The following is a 24,412-nucleotide window of genomic DNA, read 5'->3' as shown; positions in this document are numbered from 1 at the left end:
AGTAATGCTTAAAACCGCATAACGATGCATGACAACGAATAACGAGGCTCGGGGCTCGTTGCCCGTTCACCCTTCACCGCCGCCCCGCTCGGGTCCGCTAGTAGTCATCATGCATGTCATTCATTGTTAAATGCAGCGGCCGGGTGGCTTCTTCACTATATTTGGCGGTCGTTTTTCATAAAATGCACCTGTTTGCGCCCCAGTTCGACGTTCCTCTACTTGAGATCCATCGTCCTACTTTCTCACACCAGTCTCTTATAGGGTAACACATAAAGATCCCACCCTCGCACCCATTTAATATTTCATACGAAGTCATCATTAGCGAGATGTCCTACAAAGCGTCGTTTCCGTCATTCGTACGACGTCTCTATCGGGATACAGCGTCCGTCCCTTTGGCCGCTCGGCCGGGGTGACGCCGGCGCCCCATCTCGCTTCCCGCACCGGTGCGCCGTGGCTCTGTAACGTCTCCTGCCGACATCCAGCCCCAGTCGGGTCGATGGCACAGGCTGAAATCGCTCACCAGGTCCACCGACCGGGATTAGACTGGCCAGATGGGAGCAACACCTTTCATTGGACTGCACCGATCGATCGGCTGACTCCGAGTCCGACATCGACTCGGAGTCTGAGTCGGTCGGACTCGGTCGGGCGGGTCGGCCGCCGTAACGATCGCGTGTGGGCCGCGCCGCCGGAGGTCGCGGGCGGCTGGGCGACCGGCGGCCGGCAGTCGGTGCTCCGGCGTCCGACTGAGCGGCGGTGGCGGGGCAGGTGCGGCCGGGCTCGGCAGGTGGATATCTAGAGGTGGTAGGTGAAACTTCTAGGATCTAGGTGGTACAGGGTATAGGGACTTTGTGCTGCAGGTGGTTTTTAGTGGCAGGTGCAGTTTAGCTGCGGCAGGTGGTTTTTAGTGGCAGGTGCAGTTTAGCTGCGGCAGGTGGTTTTTAGTGACAGCTGGTGTTCAGGTGCGGCAGGTGGGAGCCAATGTCGGCGACTGGAGGTCAGACAGTGACATTCAGGGGCCATATGTTGTTAGAGCTCAAAAAGCGGGGGTCGGTCGACCTCTGCCGCAAGGGGAATCAAGTCATTAAATTCTTAACTTCCCAGTTCCTACCCTCTCCTCTATCTGACATTTGACCTCTGACCCCCGACCATTGACCTCTAATTTCTGACTGCCCTGATATTTGACCACCCTGTTTTGTCCGACAGGCGACCACGCGCTGATCGAGCTGAACAGTATCGCCGGCTTCCATCCGCGCCAGGTCACCGTTCGCACCAAGTCGCGTGACCTGGTGTCGGCCGACTCGGTGCCCTGTCCGATCCCGCAGCGGGCTCAGCGCAAGGTGAGAGCCGGAGAGCGGAGAGGGAAGAATGGAGAGGGAGTGATGAGCACGTCTGGTTTATTTCGAATAACTACTGATCTTGCATGGTGTGGTCTGGGTCTTCTGGCAGTGTGTCGGTCTCCTAAGTTTTATCTCCATAAGGGGGATGCAGGATATTGATAAAAACACAAATCGGTGTGTTGATTTAAGTTTTACTATGGTACAAACACTACTGTCCTATTGCTATCCTTAAGAATCTTGCCGCCGCGATCAAAACCATCACCTCACTAATATCCTGATACGTTGCCGTCTCATTCCATCGGGTGTCCGTGTGACGGCTGTCAGCCTGACTGCTCGCTGTCGGGCTGTTGAATCCCACTGACGCCACGTGTCTGGGGCGCCGTTTCCGACGGCAGCTAATTAGGGTAATAAGCGGCCGGGTTGCCGGGCGCCGGGCGTCGCCTCGTGCCGAGGGTGGGTGACGGTGAGCCGGTGCCTGCCGGAGGTGATCCCGGAGCCGGATCTAGTTCATACGGCTGGGCGCACCACGCGGAACGCTGGGAGCAATAAGGATCTCCCCGGAGGTCCTTCAACGCAACACCCCCAGCTCCGTTCGCTGAAGACTATATCGCGAGGTTAATATGCGGTGACCTGAATAATGAGTACTGGCCACTGGGTACCTATTCAACAGTCTTTTGCTGTTTAGTACTTCCGAAAACAGTTTCTGACTTAGCCCCAGATGTATTCATATGTTCATAGTTACCTACTTTTCTACAGAGGTTATCGCAGAATCGCATGGTTAGCTCTGTGTAGAATTCACATTTGTATATACCTACATTTTTAGACTGTTTCGTTTTGTTGTCATTTGAGTTTGTATGTTGTTTGTTTGTTTGGTTGTTTGTTTGATTATTGATTGTCATTTACGCAGCATACCACCGACTGGTGCTGTTTGTTGGCCTCAGACCGTTTTGAGCAGTGCCTGTTTCGTTCGAACTGCATGCGTGTTCCGTGCGTGTGTAGCCGCGTGTGTCTGAGCAGTGGCATGTCTGTGGTGGCCACTCGCAGAGCGGTTCGGAGCCGGGCACCGACCCGGCGGACGGCGGAGGCGGCGACCCGGGCCAGCCGCCGCCGGCGCCGCCCGACCCCGAGCTGTACAACATCCTGGCCAACACGGCCGAGGCGCTGCCGCCGCCGCCGCCCGCCTACTCCAGCCAGGTATATACACTCGCCCGTACATACGCTGAGAACACTACGCTCCAGTCAGGTTCACACTACACAGTACACAGTCAGGTACAGTATACAGGGCTATGAGTACACTCAGTGGTACACCCCGAGTACAATGACCCACGGCTAAATTGTAAACACCCCCGGAAACTGTGGCTTCTTAGTACAGCTATGCGTAGCATATGGTATTTGATGCACGCTACTTTGGCAGGAAGATTTATTCTGAGAAGAAAAAAATTGTTTCGTTCAGGCATGGCCACACCTGTATGACCGTAAAACTAGGATGGGTACACGGCTTATAAATGTCGCACAATATTTGCAATGAACAGTTTAAAGTGCAACAAACTGGTCGATCTAACACGTGTGCATTTTTTGTTTGTTTTACAATGGGCCTAGATTATAACAATTACTATCAAAAATTATGTAATTTAGGTAAGCTGAAAGTATACAGATATCTCCGAACAATTCCCAGCATGTGATTGGCCCCAGGCTTCGCCGATTTAGTTACCTATGCTTGATAATTTTCAATTTTGTTGCTTTACTTTTATCAATGCTGCTTGCATGTTACGTCAGCCCACATTTTGCCTTGTTTTGTGCTGTCTTTTGTTGTGTTCGCTAGCGTTCGTCCCTTTTTGTTGGTCTCATGTTGTGATTAGTTTTGTCCGGGTGTTGTATTTTGTTTTGCCGCGCCTGACCCCGTTCCCGCCCGGACCACACACAGTTCGCCGAGTATGAAACTGACGAGCTCTCCGACATACCTGAGGAGGCCGAAAACGAGCTCTCCGACTCGGTAAGAACACGATCCAAACACCTCACTCTACGGAACGAGCAGTCGCTAATCGACGACTGTTTACAACGCAAGACCGCCCTACATTAACCCTCGCCGGCCGAGGGGGGGGGGGGGGGGGGCGGGTGCCGCCCCCCATAGGGTTTTTTCGCGATAGCTCCAAACACGCTGGCGATAGAGAGCTGAAACTTGGCATACCTGACCTTTGATCCAAGCCGCATCTTTTGACACCAACCGCATTTTTGGGTCAGGTCAGGTCACTGACCTATGACGTCATAAGTGAACCTCTGCACGGTCTTCAGATGTCGCAACTTCGCAACGCCCTCACTGCCAGAGGAGATGTCACAGGGAAATGAAACTTGCAGGATCTAGTATCCATTATGAGTCCCACAACTTGTATATCTCGGATTTTTCCTAAAGGTCATATGAGGTCAGGTCATTTTCGTGACCTCACCATTATACAGGGTGTCTCAAAAGTTCGTTCACACATTTCCCATGCCAATAAAGCTTATAAGAACCGGCCATAAGTATAAGGTTTTGGTGTCTGTGTGTACACTAGACAAATATGCATGCTTTGACAACTGATTAAGAAGGTTGGAAACCAACCCCTTTGCTGTATCTCCAAAAATATTTGCCCATACCGATTTTTGTTGCTCCGTCAGCTGCCGGAGGCTGATAAAAGCTTACCAGCTTTCAAGCTCTTGCAGGGGAATCCCCTGCAGTTTCTGCGTCGGATTTAGTTTTGACTAGCTCCCCGGCAACATCTGATTTTCCCTGAAAGCCGACAGCTTGCATTGACACCACTTTTGAGTATTTTGTAGGCATTCTCTGGCGCTAACTCCTTCATGAATGACTGGCGCCGACATCCCAAGCGCCATTTTCCTTTTCAAAACGACCCCAGTCTTGAACAAACGGGAAGTGCCAGGAGTAAATTTTTCGCATCATATGGTGGCAGAATGTGTCGGACGTCTGTTTCTCAGACACATTGTGCAAATTTTGCAAATTCCAAGCGCTCGTCATTCCCCATGCCAAGACCTTCGCTCGGTTGCGGAGTGTTTTCCTCGGGAGATGTTCTGCTTTGTAAACGGCCCAAACCTGTCCATCGTGTGGTTTTATCGGGATTTTGTGTTTAAAAGAAAATTATTCGCTGCAGATCTGCCTCTTGAAACTTCGTTAGATAAAATTTTACAATAACTGACACTTTTGGAGGGTCAGGTGTCCTTGGCATTGACGATTTTTGTGTTATTGGCCCCAAAAATTAGCGTTATAGATATTATAAACAATTTTAAATTATAATTTGTCTTTATTTTACGATGACTTACACTTTTTGAAAATGGGTAACCTCTGTCTGTGACCTTCTTGCCAGTTTTCAATAGTTATGACCGCATTTTCAGCTGCTTTCCGGAACGCGAGTCTGCTGTCGTGCGAGGGTCGTTCAAAACGCCGTTAGTCTCGCATGGTTTCGTCCTTCAAAAATTTTAGCCACCGTTTTTATGAGATGATCATCATGTTGCACTCATCCTCGCCGACACTTAGCCATGTGTCATTTCCGACTTAACCATTCCCATTACTCCTGAAGCAGAGAGTTTCACAACATACCCGACTTTGCAACCTACATTTCCGTGCCTGACCCATGGTCAGAGGTGAACCCTTTTTGTGAGCTCATGAAGGGTCGAATGCACTTGAAAACAATGAGACTGCTTGAGGAAGGTTGTCACCAATGCCCATGCAAAATTTCGACTGTTAATTTCTTGTTGATTCAGAATTATTGACAAAAAAGCATGGCTGGTACCTGTGAACGAACTTTTGAGACACCCTGTAAGTCAATGGGGAAAAATGAAAACTGCTATTCTGGCGCCGGGAACGATCTCCAACTATCTCAAGCACACAGAATCGTGATTTTATGCACTCCTTGCAAGGTTAGATGCGTCACTTTTGCAATGTTGACCTTGCGTGACGTCATTTATGACGTCATCAAGGTCATATTAGTTTTTCGTCAATAACTCTTGATCAAATTGAGCTAGCGAGTCGGGAAAGCCACCTATGGACTCAGGAAGACCTTTCGAATCGAATGATATGCGACATGACCCTTTTCGACCAACTTCGTGACCTGGGGGTGCTGACCTGACCTTGACCTGAGGTCAACACCCCAAGTTGACCTGACCCGGACAAAAAGTATATCATTCGACGCGCCTGAGCGAGACGAACACGATGCTGCCAAAATCGGCGCTCTGCGGCCGTTTTTTGCGAAGTTATTCACCAAAAACTGAACCGTACCTTGGGGCACTTGACCTGACCTCAGAGGTCACCGGTTGACCTAGGACCTTAAAATCGGGTACCAATCTCTGCGTCTCGTAACGGCGCACACGCTCGTTTTTTCCGCGACGCGCTAGCTCCACCAGGGGCGAAACGGCGAGGGGGGGGTCGTACCCGCCCCCCCCCCCTCGGCCGGCGCGTATGTAGAAAACCAATAGGTCCGGCGAGGGTTAAATTGAATTTCGTTCATAATGTACAGCTCTGTTGTCTCTTGCCTTGAAAATATTATTAATTGTTATGATGATGTTTTCCGTTACCATTTCGACTTACCGTAAATTGAGGTAATAAAAGTCATTCAGCAGGGCTATTGTTTGTAAATAACTATATCTGACTTTTATTATATTCCGACTGCGAATACCGTCAGACCGTGGTATGAGTACCAACAATTTAAAGACGAACATTTCCTTCTCAAAAGTGATCGGTTCGCTTGATGTTGCCATTTGAGAGCCGGTAGCTTTTATCAGTGTTCTGTTATGAGCCCATAAGTACGAAATATTGGTTGTTGGTTTATAACTGGTTCTTGGAGAGGCTGAGCTTCCAGCTGAGTGAGTTTGGCCATTACGACCCATCATTTGTAGCATAATCAAATATTAATTTGTTTTTGTTAAGGTGGCTTGCCATCAATTCACATCACCATAAAATTACATGGTCTTGGAAAAGCATATATGTGTTTTGTTCTCGCTAAGCTTTAGTCTATCAACGTACCATGATCAGGGAGTAGCCTCACCAGGGTGAGTAATGAAAATATTAGCAATTCCCGCTACTATGAATATGGTGGTTTTATGCAATACATAAACGCAAAAAAAAAAATACTTCGATCTCAACAAAGAATTGAAAAAGGATTTTCACGTAATCTGACGCATAATAACATCAGAACCCTGAAGTTTCATTGAAAGATGCCTATGTTATCCAAGATTACTTTTACTACTCATGTTATCACTCTGTTAACAAATTATTTTAACGCTTTATGGCTATTGGCCGGAGAGAATACCAGCACGGTACCCCCCAATCGCCTCTCATTGCTTGGGCGCATCGTTCAAATATTTGCCAACATACCCTCAGTATGCCTCAGTGCATATTTGCTGAGCAGTAACGAGTATCGAAGGGCGGCACAAATTACTCTTTATTGGCCCAACAAAGGCCCAGATAAGGGCCTTCGTAAGGGGTGGTAGAAAGCTACAGCGATGTTGTACCTATGTATTAGGTATTGTACTCGTAGATATTGAACTTTGTCCATTGCAGCAGCCACCACCCATCGATCGATTGCAGAACCATACAATGAGCGCCGGATATGTATAGCGGCACAGCATCCAGCAGGCGTCATGATGACAGAGCCATCTATTGGCAAAGACTAAAAACTGGTGTGTTGCGGCACAGCATTATTCAGGCGCGTACTATGCTGCCATCTATGGGAGAGCAGTGTAAACTAGCCTCATGCACCCAAATACACTTCCGGCATCGGGTGGCGACCTTACAGCCTCTCCGTGTCTGGAGATGCCGACATATGCGAACCCTGCCGTGACACCACGTATCTCCCTCTCTCCCTCGGCTGCCGTCAGGACCAGCAGTCGGAGTCGGGGCGGATGAAGTCGCAGCACGACCAGGCCGGCTCGGCGCACTCGTCACCGCTGGCCGGCCGGCGGCGGATGCCGGCCGCCGGACCGTCACGCGGCCACCCGCACCAGCAGCAGGTGCTAGTCACTGAGGAGAACCTCAGCGACAAGGAGGTCTACCCCAGCGGCTACATGTCGATCCCGCAGATCGGTGAGTCCCCCGCCCGCCGCCGGACGGCCCAGGCAGGCCATCGGGCGTCCGGGAATTAACTTGGAACGTACACGGGAAAACGATCGCCCAACAATGGGTGAAGTTCGCCCAACTCTCGAGCAGCCTGCCATGAGTTCCGAGATAACGCAGATATAGTTCGGCCGCCGGCCGTCGGCTCCGTCGGCCGTCGGAGCGGCACTGGCCGTCCAATCGAGCGCCGTATGTCTGTCGCCGACAGAAATCACCAAGGACTCGGCGAGCGAGGGCCGCGGCTCTGTGGACGCCAGCGAGGAGGACTGCGACCACCGGGGCCTGCGGGGTCGCCGGCGGGGCCCGGGCGAGCGCGGCCGGCCGCCACCGCCGCCGCCGCACGACCCGCGGCAGCAGCGCCACCGGCCGCCGCCCGCCGACCCCTACCGCGACAATAACTACGCCGGTACGTGATCAGACTATACCGGCTCCAGTTTAGATTTATTTTAGGTTGAGATTAATGTTATAATTAGCAATAAGACTTACACGGAGGTCTACCCCAGTCTACTAATACCCCGGTACACGTTCAGAGTTTTGACTGTTCTGATTCTTGATCATGCGGCCCCCGTTACATGCATTAAGACTTCCACTAAAGTTTGTGTTTCAATCGCTCGTGGATTGCAATTTGCAGACCTACAGCGACAGCGCGAGACCCGACTTTGCCGGCTGTCCGAGTTACATTATTTTTAAACGTAATTTTTCCTCTGAAGTGCACACTTCAACGGAAGATATTCCGTCGTTCCACGAAAGCTGATCAACGGTAGTGCATTAAAAGCACTCGTGTCTGTATACGGGCATCATTGTGGACTTGTTTTCATAAATTGCTCTGGAGTGCTCCCGGCGACGCGACCGCTGAGTATGTGGGCCGGGTGGTGTATACCGCGGCACTCTGGCGCCGGCTGGATTTATCTGCGGCTAGCAGACGGCTCCAGGTCGTGCATGAGCCACTTGCCATGCAGCCCCGGGGCCGGCTCATATTCCGGCGGCTGGCGCCGTCAGTTCACAGAACATCAGCATTCAGAGCGAGTATCGACGAGACTCAGAAAGAGGCGCCGTCCTGTCGCGCGTGCCTGTCTCATAGCTCTGAACCGAGCTCATATTATCATACCGGCCTCATGAACCGGTAAATCGCAAGTTTTGTGTTTGATTTAGTTTGTCTGGTGAACTGAAGCTTACTTCCATTTTGTCGTATCCGATCGCATTAATGACACCAAATGTGCATCTCTCAGTTAGTCTCCCCGATATCGTGGGAAGCAACACTTCGGTTTTGTATTTTTGTAAGTGACCTGTTCATTTTCACTTTTGCACCCTATCCATCATCGCTCTCAAGCCCAGTATCCCTCACACCGATCCCATTGCCCGTCTCTGCAGGCGGCAATCACCGGAGCGACGCGCAGAGCGGAGCGCCGCCGCCGCCGCGCCGCGCCGCCGGGCCGCGCGAGGAGCGTATGCGCATCTTCGTGGCTCTGTTCGACTACGATCCGCCGACCATGTCGCCCAATCCGGACGCCTGCGACGAGGAGCTGCCGTTCCGAGAGGGGCAGCTCATCAAGGTGGGCGAGTGGGCGCCGACAGCGGCGGCAGCGGGCACGTCTTTCGGCGGACTTAAAATAGATGCGGCTCATTTGGGGGCTCCGAGCTCAATTATAATATTTTGGGCGGGATGGTCATTCGTAGGCACTCGTTTGTTATAAATATCTGATGGCTTACGTTACAATTTTACTTTGCATTATTACGGAGCGAGCGAAGCGAGCGTAGTCTTTCCTTAGATTAACGGAAATTTCTGAGTATGAGCGGCCGGCCGGCCGGCCGGCCGTGGTCACGCTTTTGCGAGGCTTATATCTCAGCAACCACTTGACCGATTTACACGCGGTAATTTTTGTAGGGTAGCTTCATTCCTTCTACCAAGTATTGGACTATTCCTGATGCATGTGGGTGACCCCTTATGCACGTGCCACGTGCAAAACGAAGAGGTGTCCGTTTTGTAATTGTTGCAATATCTCGGTAACTACTTGGCCGATTGCGCTGAAAGTTGGCATGTAGGTAGGCACCCACTAGGCACTGCATATCCATGTGCCAGAGTTGGGGCGCTGCTGCACGTGCGCACGTGCAGGGGTCGTTTCCAGATCTCGAGAACGGCTCGACCGATTGCGCTCAAATTTGGTACACAGTTAGGGACCGGTTAGTAGGGTGCCGTGCAAAAGTCAGTTAGGACCCATTTTGCACGTGCGCACGTGCAGGGTGCCGCTTCCAGATCTCGAGAACGGCTGGGCCAATTGTGCCCAAATTTGGCACATCGCTAGAGACCGGTTAGTAGGGTGCCGTGCACAAGTCAGTTGGAGGTACCCCCTCGCAATTTCGCACGTGCAAGACCCACCCTCTCGCTCGCTCCGTTAGTCGCCCCAAAAGGCGTTATACTGGTCATATCATGTCGATGTTATGATCCCTAATTTTACATTCATTTTCCTTTCAGATATACGGCGACAAGGACGGTGACGGTTTTTACTGGGGCGAGGCGTCCGGCCGGGCGGGCTACGTGCCCTGTAACATGGTGTCGGAGGTGCAGGTGGACGACGAGCGGCTGGCGCAGGAGCTCCTCAAGGAGGAGGACCGGCCCACCGGTGAGAAACGGGATGAGCACGGGGGCGGGGTCGGGCAGAGGTAGCGGGACTGCGGGCTGTAGTTACGCCACGGGGAGGCCAGTTGGGGTGAAGTCGAACAGTGACACTTCTTTTGATTGAAGTGAGGATTGTGGAGTCAATTACATACGCTAGAATATTAGATGAGACTCAGTCAATGCATGGCGCCGATATCATGGCATCTGATTTTCAGGAGCTTAATTCCCCCAGGGTGACCTGGGACCGCCAAAGATCACGTGTCCTACCCGCCCTCTCCACAGCTCGGGGTCGTTCGGGCGGCGGCGGCGGCGGCGGCGGAGGTCGGCCCCGCAGCGGCCAGGAGGACCGCTGGGGCGACATCTACTCGAGCACGCCCGTAAGGCGCATGGTGGCGCTCTATGACTACGACCCGCAGGAGCTGTCCCCCAACGTGGACGCCGAGGTCAGTGACACTATGCAACTGTGACGCAGTAACTGTCACTGATGGTGGCTGTCGCTTGCAGAAGACCAGCCGTGGCTCGAACAGATGCATGGGATACGGTGTGACGAATGGCGTCATCCGAATTTATTCACCAGATCCTGGCAGGCATAGCAATCAGCAAAAGGTCGTCGGCGATCGGACTTTGGATTCTGAATAATTATTTCCGACAAAAGATCCCTTCATTTGGCTAGATAACACGAAATAATCATTAGGCTGCCCAACTGAGTGATTCGCCGCCTTTTGCGCCGTTGGCGAGCTATAATAGTTATTTTGGCGCTGATGGCCGTTGATTGTGTACGACATTTATTGAAAGTTATTCGTTGGCAATATCTGACGCTATTTTATCTGCCGCCAGGTGGAGCTGTCTTTCAATACCGGTGATATTATCCACGTATACGGCGATATGGACGACGATGGCTTCTATATCGGGGAGGTGAATGGAGTGCGAGGCCTTGTGCCCTCCAACTTCCTCACCGAGACGCCGCAGGTCAGCGGGTACAGGAACACGGTTTTACCCAATTTTCATTGTGCAAGTGCACAAATTGAAGGGTTTGACAGCGTGACTCTTCTTTCAGCTTGCCCAATGTTGCTCATTACACTGACTAAATGATTAAGTCTAACCTGACCTAGCCCCGTGTCCCCCTGTTTCCCGTCTGACCCGGCTCTGTATGTGCTGTGCACAGAACTACGACCGGCGCCGGGGCGGCCCCGAGGGCCCGTCGTCCTCGGAGCGGCGCGGTCCGCCGGGGCCGGGCGTGCACGGTCCTCCCCTGCCGCCGCGGGACAAGGGCGACAGTCGCGACCGACGGAAAGGTGAGGCCACTCCCGCCGAGACCTGCTCCCCTCTCCCCCTCCGTCCGCCGCCGCGGCAGTGCTCGGCGCCGCCTGCCCAAAGAAACGAGCGCTTGCGCGTGGACGTTTGTATGTTTGTGCATTGGCGTGCGTGAGCGTGACCGCACGCGTGTCTCCTCGTGACCCCGGTCCGTGAGGCGGGCCCGGCTCGGCTGCGAGACGGCAGAGGACCGCCAGCGTCGTCTCGGGCATGGCAGAGGAAGGTCGGAGCCAGGCCACCGCCCAACCAGCCCGATATGTGTGTTTGTGCACGCCAGAACAGCCCGAGCGTACAGTCGCCGAGTTTGGCCAACGCTGTGCGCGCGCGCAACTTGTGTTCCGATGACCTGTCCGCTGGGAAATGTAAACGCTGAGCATTGCTGTAGGGCGTAGTCGATTATAAAGTACTAGTAGGGGGTTAGTGGGCCATTTACCGTACCACGGGTGGAGAATTGTGCTGGACTGGGGGTGCTCGAGCTCTCCCAATTCCACGCCGGCTTGGCTTTGGAGCCGCGGCCGGGCGGCGCGGGTCAAGGCGGGTCAAGGTCACCGCTAGGCGGCGGCGGATTTGCTGCGCCCGAGCACCCCCAGCTGGTCACAATTCTCCACCTATGTACCGTACAGACCTCTTCTGTCGCTCCATTCTTTTTTATCTGTGCTCCACGGTCCCAACCTGGGACTCTCAGCTCCCTACTGTTGGTGTGCCCCACGCTGTCGCCTGATATATGCTGGCTCATATCGCTCTTTGCCACCGAGCCGATTCGGTCCCCCTCATTCTTAGTTTCCGGGTATCCTGACGGTACGCTTAGCTCCTTCTTCAAGTTCAAGTTCAGCGAGTCCTCGTCCGGTCCCGCTCCCGCAGCTCAGGTACCCAGAGTCCCACTCCCTTCCTCCGTTTATGGAGTAAATCCTCTTTATTGGGATACTCGGTGTGTCCAGTCTGTCTCACCAATTTCGTCACAAAGCGTACCTACTTGTTGCCCTGATAACGCCTCTGATAACGATTCCGCTGCCTCGGTCGACCCTCCTCGCCCTCTGTTGGTGTCGGGCGTATCACTCCCACCTTCAGTGTCAGCCCCTCCGTCCCCATATGAGTGTATCTGTCGGCTGGCGCTCTCTGGCTCTCTCCCGCCGCGCTCTGTGCCGCCCCTCCATCTCTCGGTCCCACTGACAGTGTGCTCTCGCTCTGTTTCTCCCTTTAGATCCTCCCATCTCTCACGTAGACATTAGACCCGATCTTGCCTCCGACCCCCCGGTAAGTCCGCTCAGTGCCGTCTTTCACTCTCTTTCTCACTCTGAACGCCTCAGCATGTCTTCGCCCGTCTGTTTCTTTCTCGATCCGTTTCTCTTTCTCTCTTTCTTTCTCTCCTCTCCCGCTGGCTCTGGCTGCCGCTGCACCCGCACGTCGCCTTCACCGTGGCACCTGTCTGGCCGCTGCCCCGCCCCCTCCCCGGATCGGCGGCCCGGCCCGCTCCAACCCCTCCCCCCGCCCCGCCCGGCCGTGTGCTCGCCCATGGGACAGACGGCGACCGTCGGCTGCCGGCGACGGCTCACCACTGTTTGAGAGCCGCACATTCCGAACTTTGTTCAACCTTTGTGCATAGCATTTTTTTCTTTTTAAACTGATCGATCGCATTGAATTTGCTGATGCATCCGCCCTTCATATGGCCCAAAACGGGTGGGATGAGATTACGCCTTCGCCACTTCACGCGCCTGTCTTCACTGCTCTCCTGGCTTTGGGGAGGGGTGGGACGGGCCACACCCGGTGCCAGCGCCCCACCCCGGCACCGTCTCAGTAGCTAGGTGAACACTGAGCCGGCCGACCCGCACCACACCACACCGCTAGTTACACACCTGTCTTTTCCGCCGCTAGGCTTAGGTGGTCTGTTGGGGTTTGTGGTGAGTACCCGGCGCTGCCACCAGGGCGGCGCCACTGCAGCGGCGGCGGCGCGGTGACGGGGTCACCCGGCTCGGCCGCCCGTCACCGCGCAGCGCCGGGCCGCCACTCTAATACATAGAGAGAATGTGGCCTGCGCTGAGACACGAGACTGGCGGCGTGCGAGCGAGCCCGGCGGGCGTCGGCTGCCGATAGTCACAGAGAGACAGCGATAGCGAGCCTGCTGGCTGCTGTACATAGACACGCCGCTCTGTTCTGGACGCTCCCCAGATGACGATCTGTCAGCTGTCGCATGGGAGAGCTCGGCAACGTCCGCAGCTCGGCCCATCGAAGTTCGGATGGTTTGTGGATATAATAGTGCATTGGTTTTTAAAATCAATCAAAGTAAAAGTACTACTTTACCCCGGTGTGGCTTACCTAAGCTGTGCTGCTGGGAGCGTCCTGTACGGAGCGGCTGGAACAAAACTAGAGGCCGATACGAGTAGGATGTAGAGATAGCCAAGCGCTGGGGTCCGCGCGAATAGCAACGGTTAGTGACCAAACAATAGTGACTAGTGAATGCCTCAGTTAGCTGCTCTGCACTCGCGGGTTGCACCGGGCCCGGGGGGGGGGGGCGTTCTCTCCAGACCGTCCCTCCACTGCAACTGACTGATGGCTGGGGCGCCCTGTGGCCGACTCATGCAGCATGCCCTGCGGGGGAGCGCTCCGCGCCGACCGACACTGGCCGCGGCGCCGCTCGGCCGCACTGCACAGGCCGCCCGCGCGCCGGCGCCGATTTTTGAGCGGTCGCTGCCGCGGCGAGCGCTGCGCATGTGGCGCAGCCCGTAGCCTGTAGACGCCCGCGGCACACGGCTAGCACGAGCTCTGTGTCGTGTCGGTAGTGTCGTGTCAATGTTCGTGTGCAGCATGGCCCGGCGAGTGCGGGCACACCCGAGGTGCGCTGCGCTCGGGGCATCACAGAAATGGACTCTCAAAGCGGAAATGATGAATGATCAATGATAATCGATGTTTGTGTACCTGCTAACTTGGAAATTGTGCCCATGGTTAAAGTTTATGGATACCTTACGCCGAACCTCCTGGAAATGAAAGCAATGCTATTCATATTGAAGCAGGATGGCCACCATAACCGACAAGTCACGCCGTGTTTCCCCCATATGATCTTTAGCTCCTGCAGCCCCTGTGCCGGCCGTGCAGGCCACTCTGACCGCCGGCGCCGCCCCGCCGTCCACAGACTCCCAGTCAGAGGCCAGAGAACGAGTCGGCGACGAGCGCGGCGTCGCCGGCCGACGCCGGCAGCGCTGGTAAGCGGCTGCCCAACGGCGCGCCGCCCGGCCCGGCCGCCGGCGCCGAGCAGCCGCCGTCCAAGACCGGCCTGCTGGGCGGCCTCAGCAGTCCGGGCGGCTTCATCAAGGGCCTGGGCGGCGGCCTGTCGTCGGCCGCCTCCGCCGCCCGGGTGCCCAGCTTCGTCATTCCGAGCGGCGGGGGCGCGGCCGGCGCCACCGCCACCGGCGAGCCGCCGCCGCCGGCCGGCGACTCGGCCGGCCCCAACCTGATGCAGAAACTGGGCGGCATGACGGGCGAGGCCGGCGGAGCCGTCGAGGGTATCATGTCCAAGGGCAAGGAGCTCATCTTCAAGCGGTTCGGCTTGTGAGAGCGGCCGGTCGCGCGGCGCCCGGGCCGTGCGAGTGATACTGGCGCCGGCCGCCCGCCTCCTGTACATATCACGGCCGACCGACGCCGCCGACGCCGCACGCGTACCGTTGTTGATCACGTGCTGATTGTTATGTTGGCGCAGCGCCGACTCACCGAACGCGCTCGGCGCACCAGTCCACGCCACCTCTCGGCTTTTCTCGTGCAAATCGTGCTCTTTCTCTTTCTCTCTTCATGGTGTCTCTTTACTCTGCCTCGAACCAGACGTGCCAACCCTGAGTGTGCGTGTGCGTGTGCGTGTGCGGTCTACCGGCCGGCCGCGCGCTGCCCGCCTCCCCAATATCGTGTCGTCAGTGTGTCGGTCAGTAGTCTTCATTTCATCGGCGCCGCTCGCCGCGATTGGGGCGTGAAATGCATTCCTCTCATACGTCAATATGTCATGTTACAGTGATTTTGAATAGTCGTACGAATAAATATTTATTCCGAGCGGAGTATGTGATCCAATCGTTTTGAGTCTTTGTTTGGGGCGAGGAGGACTTTCGATGGTATTGAAAGGTTGTTTCGCAAAGAATGTAGGTATTTATTAGATGCCCTGTGCACACACCGGATGAATGAAATGTTTCATGAAATCTATACGAGACGAACAGATAGTGGAGAACGCATTTCGTATGAATTCATACGCTCGCACACAACACGACCTTTCACAAGCGCAGGCACTTTCGAACTGTAACCCGTGCATTGAGGAGGGACCCTCAACGAGGTTTTAGGGTCTTGAGTGAGCCCAACAACGCCGATAACTTAAACCAAAATTTCAACCACGCAATGTGCCAGACACTCAGCAATCAGCATTCACGAAGGGCATTGCAACACAATGCATCTGAGGTCCAATCGTCGTAAGCCGTCTCAAAGTACCTTGCGAATAAACTGATGCCCTTAGCACTAAGAGCGCTAGAGCAGTTATAACGACAATTTGGAAAGCCGTGCGTCCAGACTCCAGAGTCGGTCACCTACAGCCGTGCCTGGTTTCCTGGCACCGCGTCAAGGGAACAAGGTGGTCTGTACCGAGAGGTTTAAAATTAAGATTGAGTCGACTGATATGCTGACATTTCCCTATAGACTTTAGTTATTACTGAACCTTACAAAGTTTGGCTTTCAGACGACGGCTAACCGTGAACCGAGGACAGCCGTGTAACTGACGATCATGCTTCACCTTAAACGAATAGTTCGAATCACCCTTTCATTTCCATTGTCCATGCAAAACAACCAACAATAATTTAACAAGGCCAGCGTCAATGAAAGTTAATGTAGGCAGTATCAAGCATAAATTGGCTACATTTCCTGATCACAGAGGCAGCAATTTCTTCTCAATAACGGCATCAACACTTCCCAAGCATCATGTATGAAGTGACATTACGAAACACTCTTGACACACTCAAATTCAACGTGCAACTTCGCTGTTTGTATGCACAATTCAACAACGCATATAACCACGCACAAATCGTGCCAAAGAAATCAGAAATGCACCACGTTACCTCAAACTGACGCCAAGCTAGCTGTTGGCCAAACACCATATCCTCTAGCGCCCAAATGAGAAAGTTAGGCTCACATCCTTTCACTGCACACCACCTTGAACAGGTGACATCTGTCTGTCAGCTCCCCCCCTCCCCCTCCCCGGTTTACGGTACCGCATCATGGAGTCTCCGGCGGACGGCGGTCAGCCCAGCTGGGGCAGCTTCTGCACGGCGCGCGTGATCTCGTCGATGGCCGGCGGCAGAGCGGCGGCCGGCAGCAGCAGCACGCGCCGGTACGGCGTCATCAGTGTGTCGCGGTCCGTCCACCGGCCGTCCACAGCCGTGTCCGTCTCCTCAGCCACGCTGAACTCGAAACTCGCCTCGGCCGCCTGCGGTGACGTGGCAGTGGTGAAAGTCGGGCAGAGAATAGAAATTTCTGTCAGGAAATTAGGATTATTAGCCCTCGCCGGCACAGCGGGGGGGGGGGCTGATGCAACTTAGGGGGTTCCCCCTAATGTTTTTCGCGAATAACTCACGTAAAAAGCGTCGATCGCGACGAAACTTTCAGTACCCTCGCCTCGCATTGATCAATTTTACACCAACCCTGAAAATTGCATGACCCTGACCCAAATGACCTTTGACCTACTTTCCGAGACCATGTTTGGCCGGAATCGCGATTCGGCGTTTGTTGGCTAGAATTAGCCGCGCGTTTGGAAGCTTTTTGTGGTTTCAAACGTTCAAACATGTGATTTAATGTTGCTCCCATGCATTAGGGTGAATGTCAAGGTCTCCTAAAGGTCAGATAAGGTCATTGACCTTTGGTGACCTCGGTTCATTTTTTCGTGTTTTACGTGTTTCTAGGCTAGTTTTTTTTTTTTAGCTGAATTCGAATTTAGCAACCATATGAATATTTACGAAGTAGTTTTGGTGCCTTCGTAACATGCTACCAAGCTGTCAGAGGCGGTTGACACCTACTCTAGGAATACCCGGAAGGACCCCTAGGTACTGATTGACCTGACCTGACCTGACCCGAGCTGGCCTAAATGCTTAAAGACATCATCTGTGACCAAAACTAACACGATATTCGTGATCAGCACCCAGCAAAAACCCCAAAGCAGCCGCCAGCCACACTTTACGACTTTCTAACAGGTCCGGATTTTCCCGACTTTGAGGTCATTGACCTGACCTGGAAGGTCAGCCGATGACCTAGGACCTTAAAACTGGGTATCATCGGCTTCCTCTCGTGACGGGCAGCACGCTCGTTTTTTTTTCGCGAAGCTCTAGCTCGATCAGAGGCAAACACGAGGGGGTTCCCCCTTGTGCCGTGGAAAGAGGCAAAATAGCCTGTGGCGGCGAGGGTTAGGAATATCGTAATGCGAATAACCGTTATGTTTATTCTCATTGTGCATTTTTTTTGCTACATTAAGTGGAAAATGAGTCATCTAAATAAATCTACATTAATTGAGCTAGTAGAACCCGAACGTTCCAGTTAGTTTCTAGTTAGTAGTTAGTAAAATTCTACTTAGTGGAACATTCTAGTTTTCCATATCAAATAATTTTACCAAACAACAAACCAGCACTGACAGCCAAAGACCGCTGTCAAACTTCACTGACCTTGTCGAATATTTCGTCCTCGCCGTTCATCCAGACCGGCTCGGCCTGTGTCCGGTCCTTTTTCTTGCCCTTGCCCTTGGGCCGGTGCAGCTTGGAGATCAGCACAAAGTGCGAGAACTTGAACGGCATGCTCTTCTTGGCCGCTTCCTCGATCTCATCCCTGCGTGAACACGGTACAATGAACTGTGTGCAGTGTCCTTCGCTATAGCGATACACAATAGCACAATCATGATCCGACATTCATTACATAAACCATTTAGTTATGAAAAACCAATGATTGGCGTAAACGTGTTCGCAATTTCACAGTGTCAATGTGCAGAACAAGGCCGTTTATCGGACAAAGCTAAGTTTGACGCCATTCAGTTCAAAGCTACAGCAACGCCGCATCGCACGCCATCGAGGGATATCCGCCTACTATGGACGTCAAACCCCTTGAGACCCCACTTTTTTGCGATAATTTTGAAATACGTGAACTGTCGTTGACGATATTCTGGCAATGTGTGTTTCAGAACCTGCCGAAACTTTTATTACTAAGGTATTTTGACGCCAAGCAATTATGAAAGGTACTTCTCATTCACTCGTAATGTTAAATTTCACGAAACGAATCTCCTGTTTGGGTAAAGGCTACGCACTCATGGGGCGGAGCCACGTAATGAAGTCAGCGCTAAGCTCCGCCCTACCCCTCCGGCGCTCCTTGCCCGGCGACCGGTCACTCGCGTCTCTCGCTCCATTCAGGCTTGATGGTGGGCGGTAGCTGGTAGCAGTAGCGGGCGCTGGTAGATGACATTAAGAGCAGATGGCGCTGGTGGCGGGCTCGAGTATGGTCGAACGCAAGCCTCTGCCCGGGCCTGAATTGACCTTAGCATTACGAGTGAATGAGAAGTACCTTTCATAATCGTTTAGCGTCAAAATACCTTTGTAAAAAAAAGTTTCGGCAGGTTCTGAAACACACATTGCCAGAATATCGTCAACGAGAGTTCACGCATTTAAAAATTATCGCAATAAAGTGGGGTCTCAAGGGGTTTGACGTCCATAGTAGTGTGGGGGCGTCCGTCAGCCTATCTGTGGCCTCAGCGATGTCATCAGCCCAACTGTGACCTTGGGTCATCAGCCCACCTGAGCGAGGTCAGCAGCGGCACGCAGATCTGCAGTGGGATGTTGACAAAGCGCTCGTTGAGCAGCAGCGCCGTGTGCTCGGTGGTCGAGGAGAGCGCTGCATCCAGCTTCAGCTGAACGTCGCGCGCCGCGCCGGCCGACTTACAGCGCGATAGGAGCGTCTGTTTCAGCTCCTTCACCGCGTCCGTCTCCTGAAAACCCACGGCGGGTCACAGTGCGAACCACAGCGTCGTGTAGCCGTCTCATCGCACACCGCAGTCAGACGGTACACGGCGGACACACCGGCCTATAGGTCCGATGCTGTTGGTGGAACCTTACCCGCCGCTCGGTGAGGTTGATGACGGTGGTGACGCCGTACACCTCCTTGTCACTGTCGGCATCCATGGCGTCATCGTCGTCATCGTCGGCGTCCGGCCCCTCGGGGTCACATTGCTGCGAGACAGATACCGACGCAATCGTCAGCTAGGGATCTATGCGATTTAGTTAGGCCCATAATGAGACAAATAAATGCCCAAACTTTGAAATTAATGGCCACTTCCACTAACCTTCAAGCAAGAAAATCTCAAAGAATAAATGCAGTTCAAAATTCAAACACTTCTAGAAAACTACACATAGATATAATTACACGAAGAAGAAAATACTTAGTGAATCAAATAGCAGCCTTAAAAATTTAATTCATTGTGATAAAACAAAATTACCTATCTGTGACACAAACATACCTTTAGCACGCTGCCAACTTGGTTCTGAGCGATGATGATGTCCGCCAACTGGCCCCAATTGACGTGGGCACGGGGCAGCAGAGGCAGCAGCAGCTGCCGAATGCCATGATAGTCTGTGTGGGTTGGACATCGGCCTTCAAAATCCACCATCACCTGCCATAACAGAGCACCGTGTCATTATTACAAAAATATTGAAGTGAGATTTGAAGCACTGGTTTCTGAACTATTCGTTATAACTGCCCTTTGCACTCTCTAAAAACTAGAGAAATTCACAAAATAAGAACATGAAAGGAAATAACGCATTGATCTAAGCTTGTAAGCAACACCACTCATTGATATTACCAATGCTTTTTACACAAAACATTTATAACTTACATCCGACCACCTGTTGAGTCAGGCAAGGTTAGGGTACGTTAGGTAAGGTTTGGTCAGGTTAGGTTAGGCTTGGGCATTCAGGCTTGTAGTGTAACTGTTTTTTTTTTAAAGTAAATGATCATATAAACAATTTTCTATGTTGATATAACTATGGTTTGTGACAGTATGGTGTGGTTTTTATTCAATTTTGATTTTGAGCATAGGGTGTTGGGCCACACTGCAAAACGTGGCAGGTTTCGATGAGATCTCGGGCGTGAACAGGGCATCCACTAGCCTTCCTCAGATGCGCAATAGGGTCTTGACTCTTGAGGCATGCATTACAAATCTCAGGCATGCAAGGCGTGCAAGGCATGGCCCAGGCGCGCAGGCATACAATCATGGCCTCTGTTCCTGTATGTATATACCCGACTTAGACTCGGGACAGTAATCGCCACGCCATGTGTGGATCGCCCACGATCGTAAATACAATACAATATACAGGGTGATCCAAAAAATTTGGAACCCCTAACTTAAAATGTCTATAAGTCCGAAAGTATTCACTTTATTGACAAATTGCGAACACCATTAGAAAGAGCATTAAATCCTCCATAAAATCACGTCAAATTGATGCATGTATGTTGTGAAGCATTGACACACTATAAGCTTTTGGAATGAGCGTCAGAAAATTGAGTGAAACGAAATCGCCAAATGTTAACAATGCGCTGAAATCCGCTAGCACTATTTCTGTTGTCTTTTTGCGAATAACAACACATCCAAATTCAATTTTATTTCATAAAAGTTTAACAGAAGCACACAGTAGAACAGATACACGCGTCCTAGCTTCCGCTATTCATCCCAGCATGTGCTCAACGCGAGCTCCGTGGGCCGTCACGCAGGCCTGCAGTTGCTTGGGGACAGCTCCGACCACGCGGGCCAGCAGTCTCTGGGACAACTGGTCCCAGCAGGCCGTCAGCCTTTCCTTTCCTTACAATAGCACGTGAATGAGCTATTTTCATTCATGAACCTCCAACAAGCGACATGGTCAGAACAGCAAACCGTTAATCACTGATTTGGGCGTAATGTTCAAAACCGTTTCACGGAGTTTTGTGACACAAATTTTATAGGCATATGTCTAGGGCAATATTTATAATGATAAGTAAGTACAATCATCTTGGTTTTATAGAGAATTGAACGCTCTTTCTAATGGTGTTTGCAACTTATCAATAAAGTGAAAATTTTCTGACTTACAGACATTTTAAGTTAGGGGTTCCAATTTTTTTTGGATCACCCTGTACATACAATACAATACAACGAATCAGGGCGTACATGCCTGGAAAGCTCTCACTCGAAGCTTGCTAATGAAACAAACGTGAAATGCGCGGACAGATGTCTACGCAACTACTGCATTTTTGTGAGAGTCTCATCTCATCGCTGATCATTGTTATTCAATGTGCGAGTGAGGCAGAATGATCCCGGCGTTTTCATTGCGGCTGGCACTTGGGCTGACATATACGGGAGACGGGCCGATAAACCTCTGTCGGACGGCGGACTCGGTCAGACTCTCTCCCAACCGCTCGCTCGGTCTGGACCCTTGATCGAGATAGAGCCTCTCGGAAAAAAACAGCGTATTGCTCAGCAGTCAATAGGAAGCAAATCGTATTGCTCAGTCAAGAGGAAGCAGCTGATAACCGATATTGAATTCTTAGATCATTGGCTGACCTTCCAAGTTCTGGGTATGGGGTCAGGTCAATGAACAATTGGTCAGGAAAATAAAGACCTGATAGACTTTCTTGAAGTGATGCAGATGAGTCTTCCCCTCTCTGAAGTATTTTGGGGTCCTGATTCTGATTTGCACACAAGTTTAATGATGCATGATAATGCATGATGCATGTCAATGTGGGTACGGTATTTTAGCCAGTTCAGGTCAACCAGCATTTGTCTTATGAGTTGTTCTTGGCCAGTATTTACCACCAATGATGCCTCCATTGCATTTTTTTTTAGTTTCTATCCCAAATCCTCGAATGCTAAATTCAATATCAGCTCTAGCATTTTATTAACCATAGTATGTTTGTTTTTCCAAAAGGTGTTTGGCTCCAAGGTGCATTATCGAAGCTCTCACGTGAGTTTTGGCAGCTTCAGCATCTGGCTAAGAATTTCTTACTGTAAAAATGATCGATTTCAAATTGTGCTCAGTAAATACCTAGAAATTGCGTCTTCAAAAATGAGCATACTATGATGACGTCACTGGTGGCAGCTGGCGCCCAACAAATTTTGGGAAAACTTCATTTTTCACTGTTCCTGAGGCCCGAGTCGAGTAAGCAATTCTTTCCATGATGGTTATACATAACATTGCACTGCAAGTTCCACAGTATGACGTCAACACTGTTCTCACTTCTCATGTCTAGTTCCAAAACGTCATATGGAATTTATCGGGAATTATTCACATGTAAAATGAGGCATTCAAGTTTCTCAGGTTCAGTTTTAGCTGGTTCGCTGGCTAAAACACATGCTAAAACACATTGAAAACATACTTGGAGCCAAACACCCTTTGAAAAAAAAAATGAACTTCAACTACTCAAGCATTTTAAATAAAAGTCAACCAAGGCCACAAAGTGCCAACCGAGTATGAGTCAGCCAGGAGCATTGGAACCCTGCCCCCAATCTAAGTGTGATGGTTAGCCGTTAATTAGCTAGGTAATCTGCGAAAGACATCGCTGAGCTGACTAGCTTGGGGTTTAAATGTGTCGCTAGATGCTCACTGACACTTTCAATGATGTCTGGTTAGCCTCACTACAATGTTCAATATCATTGTGCTTGTGTGGGGCATGTAAGCTTGAACTTGAATTGCTGCGTTTCAGGACGTGTGCCAATTACGGACACAGGCATGCACTCCTACTTGCCAGGCATGCACTCCCATCTAGGGAAAACTCACGCATTGGTCGACATATTTTTGCAGCTCAGGATCTTCTTCAGATTCAGAGCTACTAGAGTCACTCTCAGCATCCATAACTTCAACATTCCTCCTTTTTGAGCTCATCTTGATCTTGATGCTGACGTTTGTTAGCAGGTAAAGCACTAAATAACGGGAGAGTAGGTACTAGATTATCAATAAATGTAAAGGTCGCAAAGTTCAAGTGTATACTGTTACTGATTTGATGTACCGAGCATCCATACAAGCACCTTTTCTCTCACAAAACAAATAAAATTGAAAAAGGATGCACCCATTCACCCACGCTGCTCGGCGGGGCCGGCGGGGCACGTGCTTGGGCACACGGTATATAGAGAACTCTTGGGCAGTGCTTGGGCACGTGTCTATTGTATATTTGCGCAAGTGCCACATCGTGCATGAGTTGTGTTCAAACATAAGCCGTTTTGCGGCTAGCGCTAGCCAGTGCACAAAATCTAGCTTTTAATTGGTGCTTGTTGGTGACGACTATGTTATATTATTTTATTGAACAATAGTAATAGACTAAAGTGCGTTGTATCTGTCGACTTTAACGAGTGCTTTATAATCTGTTTTTTTTTTGCTAGCATACAGGTGTATTTTTCTGCAAATGTACGATGCTTTCCTGTAAAAACACAATAGGAAATATAGTTTAAAATATTTAAAAATTATTGTTATCAAATTCAATGAAATAAAATTTGCAAAAGGTTTTGTAACTTCTGTGGCTTCTGCTACTGATAACTGACCTCGTGCAGCGACCTTGACCTCGCTGATTTCCGCCTGCCGCTTTGTTTACCTGGCCTTGGTTTACCTGGTGTGTCCAAATTGTGTCTATTTCTTCAGCTGCACACTAACACCTACGCGATTTGCCGTATAAAAACTGCAGCAGTCTTGCATATACCGTGGCTAAACATTCGCATGTCGTTATGAATGAAGTGGCGATCTCGGGTGGGCAGTTGGTGGGCAGGGCTCAAGGCAGGGCTTAATTTTTTGTCGGTGTGTTTGTGTTCCTTCTTCCCAAGGCAGTCATGGGTATATCCAAGGCTATATAACCGGTATATCCTTTAGTGCCCTGGGTATAAAAGTAATCTTGGGGTATATCATATATACTTCCTAATTTCCTATGTGGGGCGCGGGAAACTGTTTCGATTCGAAAAGCACCTTGTTTGTAACTTCAACTTGCGTGGATTTAACTTTGGCATTGCTATCTCAGCATAGTTAACCGTTTCTATTATTCCCT

General features: G+C 51.4%; 2 protein-coding genes across 3 annotated transcripts in view; one reads left to right on the top strand and one right to left on the bottom strand.

Annotated features, from left to right (window-relative positions):
• LOC122379544 (peripheral-type benzodiazepine receptor-associated protein 1-like) overlaps positions 1–14,693 on the top strand; it is a 144,710-nt gene extending 130,017 nt beyond the window's left edge. Inside the window, exons 26-36 of the mRNA XM_043361826.1 lie at positions 1,204–1,337; positions 2,382–2,531; positions 3,262–3,330; positions 7,203–7,407; positions 7,646–7,843; positions 8,809–8,990; positions 9,911–10,058; positions 10,337–10,497; positions 10,892–11,023; positions 11,220–11,349; positions 14,496–14,693. Of these exons, the coding sequence (XP_043217761.1) occupies positions 1,204–1,337; positions 2,382–2,531; positions 3,262–3,330; positions 7,203–7,407; positions 7,646–7,843; positions 8,809–8,990; positions 9,911–10,058; positions 10,337–10,497; positions 10,892–11,023; positions 11,220–11,349; positions 14,496–14,569 (1,583 nt within the window). The 3' untranslated portion in view covers positions 14,570–14,693. The remainder of the gene's footprint in view (positions 1–1,203; positions 1,338–2,381; positions 2,532–3,261; positions 3,331–7,202; positions 7,408–7,645; positions 7,844–8,808; positions 8,991–9,910; positions 10,059–10,336; positions 10,498–10,891; positions 11,024–11,219; positions 11,350–14,495) is intronic.
• A 780-nt stretch (positions 14,694–15,473) lies between these two features.
• On the bottom strand, positions 15,474–23,496 carry LOC122379545 (protein BCCIP homolog). Of its 2 annotated transcripts, none has more exons than XM_043361828.1 (6): positions 23,161–23,496; positions 19,875–20,027; positions 19,474–19,587; positions 19,156–19,346; positions 18,040–18,199; positions 15,474–16,814 (listed from the first exon to the last, which is right to left on the bottom strand). In XM_043361828.1, exons 1-6 carry the CDS (start codon positions 23,263–23,265, stop codon positions 16,629–16,631), a joined length of 909 nt encoding a protein of 302 aa, XP_043217763.1. In that variant the 5' UTR covers positions 23,266–23,496; the 3' UTR covers positions 15,474–16,628. The 2 variants fall into 2 exon arrangements, with proteins under 2 accessions (XP_043217763.1, XP_043217764.1); XM_043361829.1 differs by having other exon boundaries at positions 23,371–23,479.
• Positions 23,497–24,412: the final 916 nt, after the last annotated feature.

This window comes from Amphibalanus amphitrite, unplaced genomic scaffold, assembly GCF_019059575.1.
Source record: "Amphibalanus amphitrite isolate SeventyFive unplaced genomic scaffold, NRLGWU_Aamphi_draft 000080F_arrow, whole genome shotgun sequence".
In the NCBI taxonomy this organism is placed as follows: domain Eukaryota; kingdom Metazoa; phylum Arthropoda; class Thecostraca; order Balanomorpha; family Balanidae; genus Amphibalanus; species Amphibalanus amphitrite.
The sequence above is the reverse complement of the archived record's forward strand: the minus strand, read 5'-3'. Positions and strand labels throughout refer to the sequence as shown.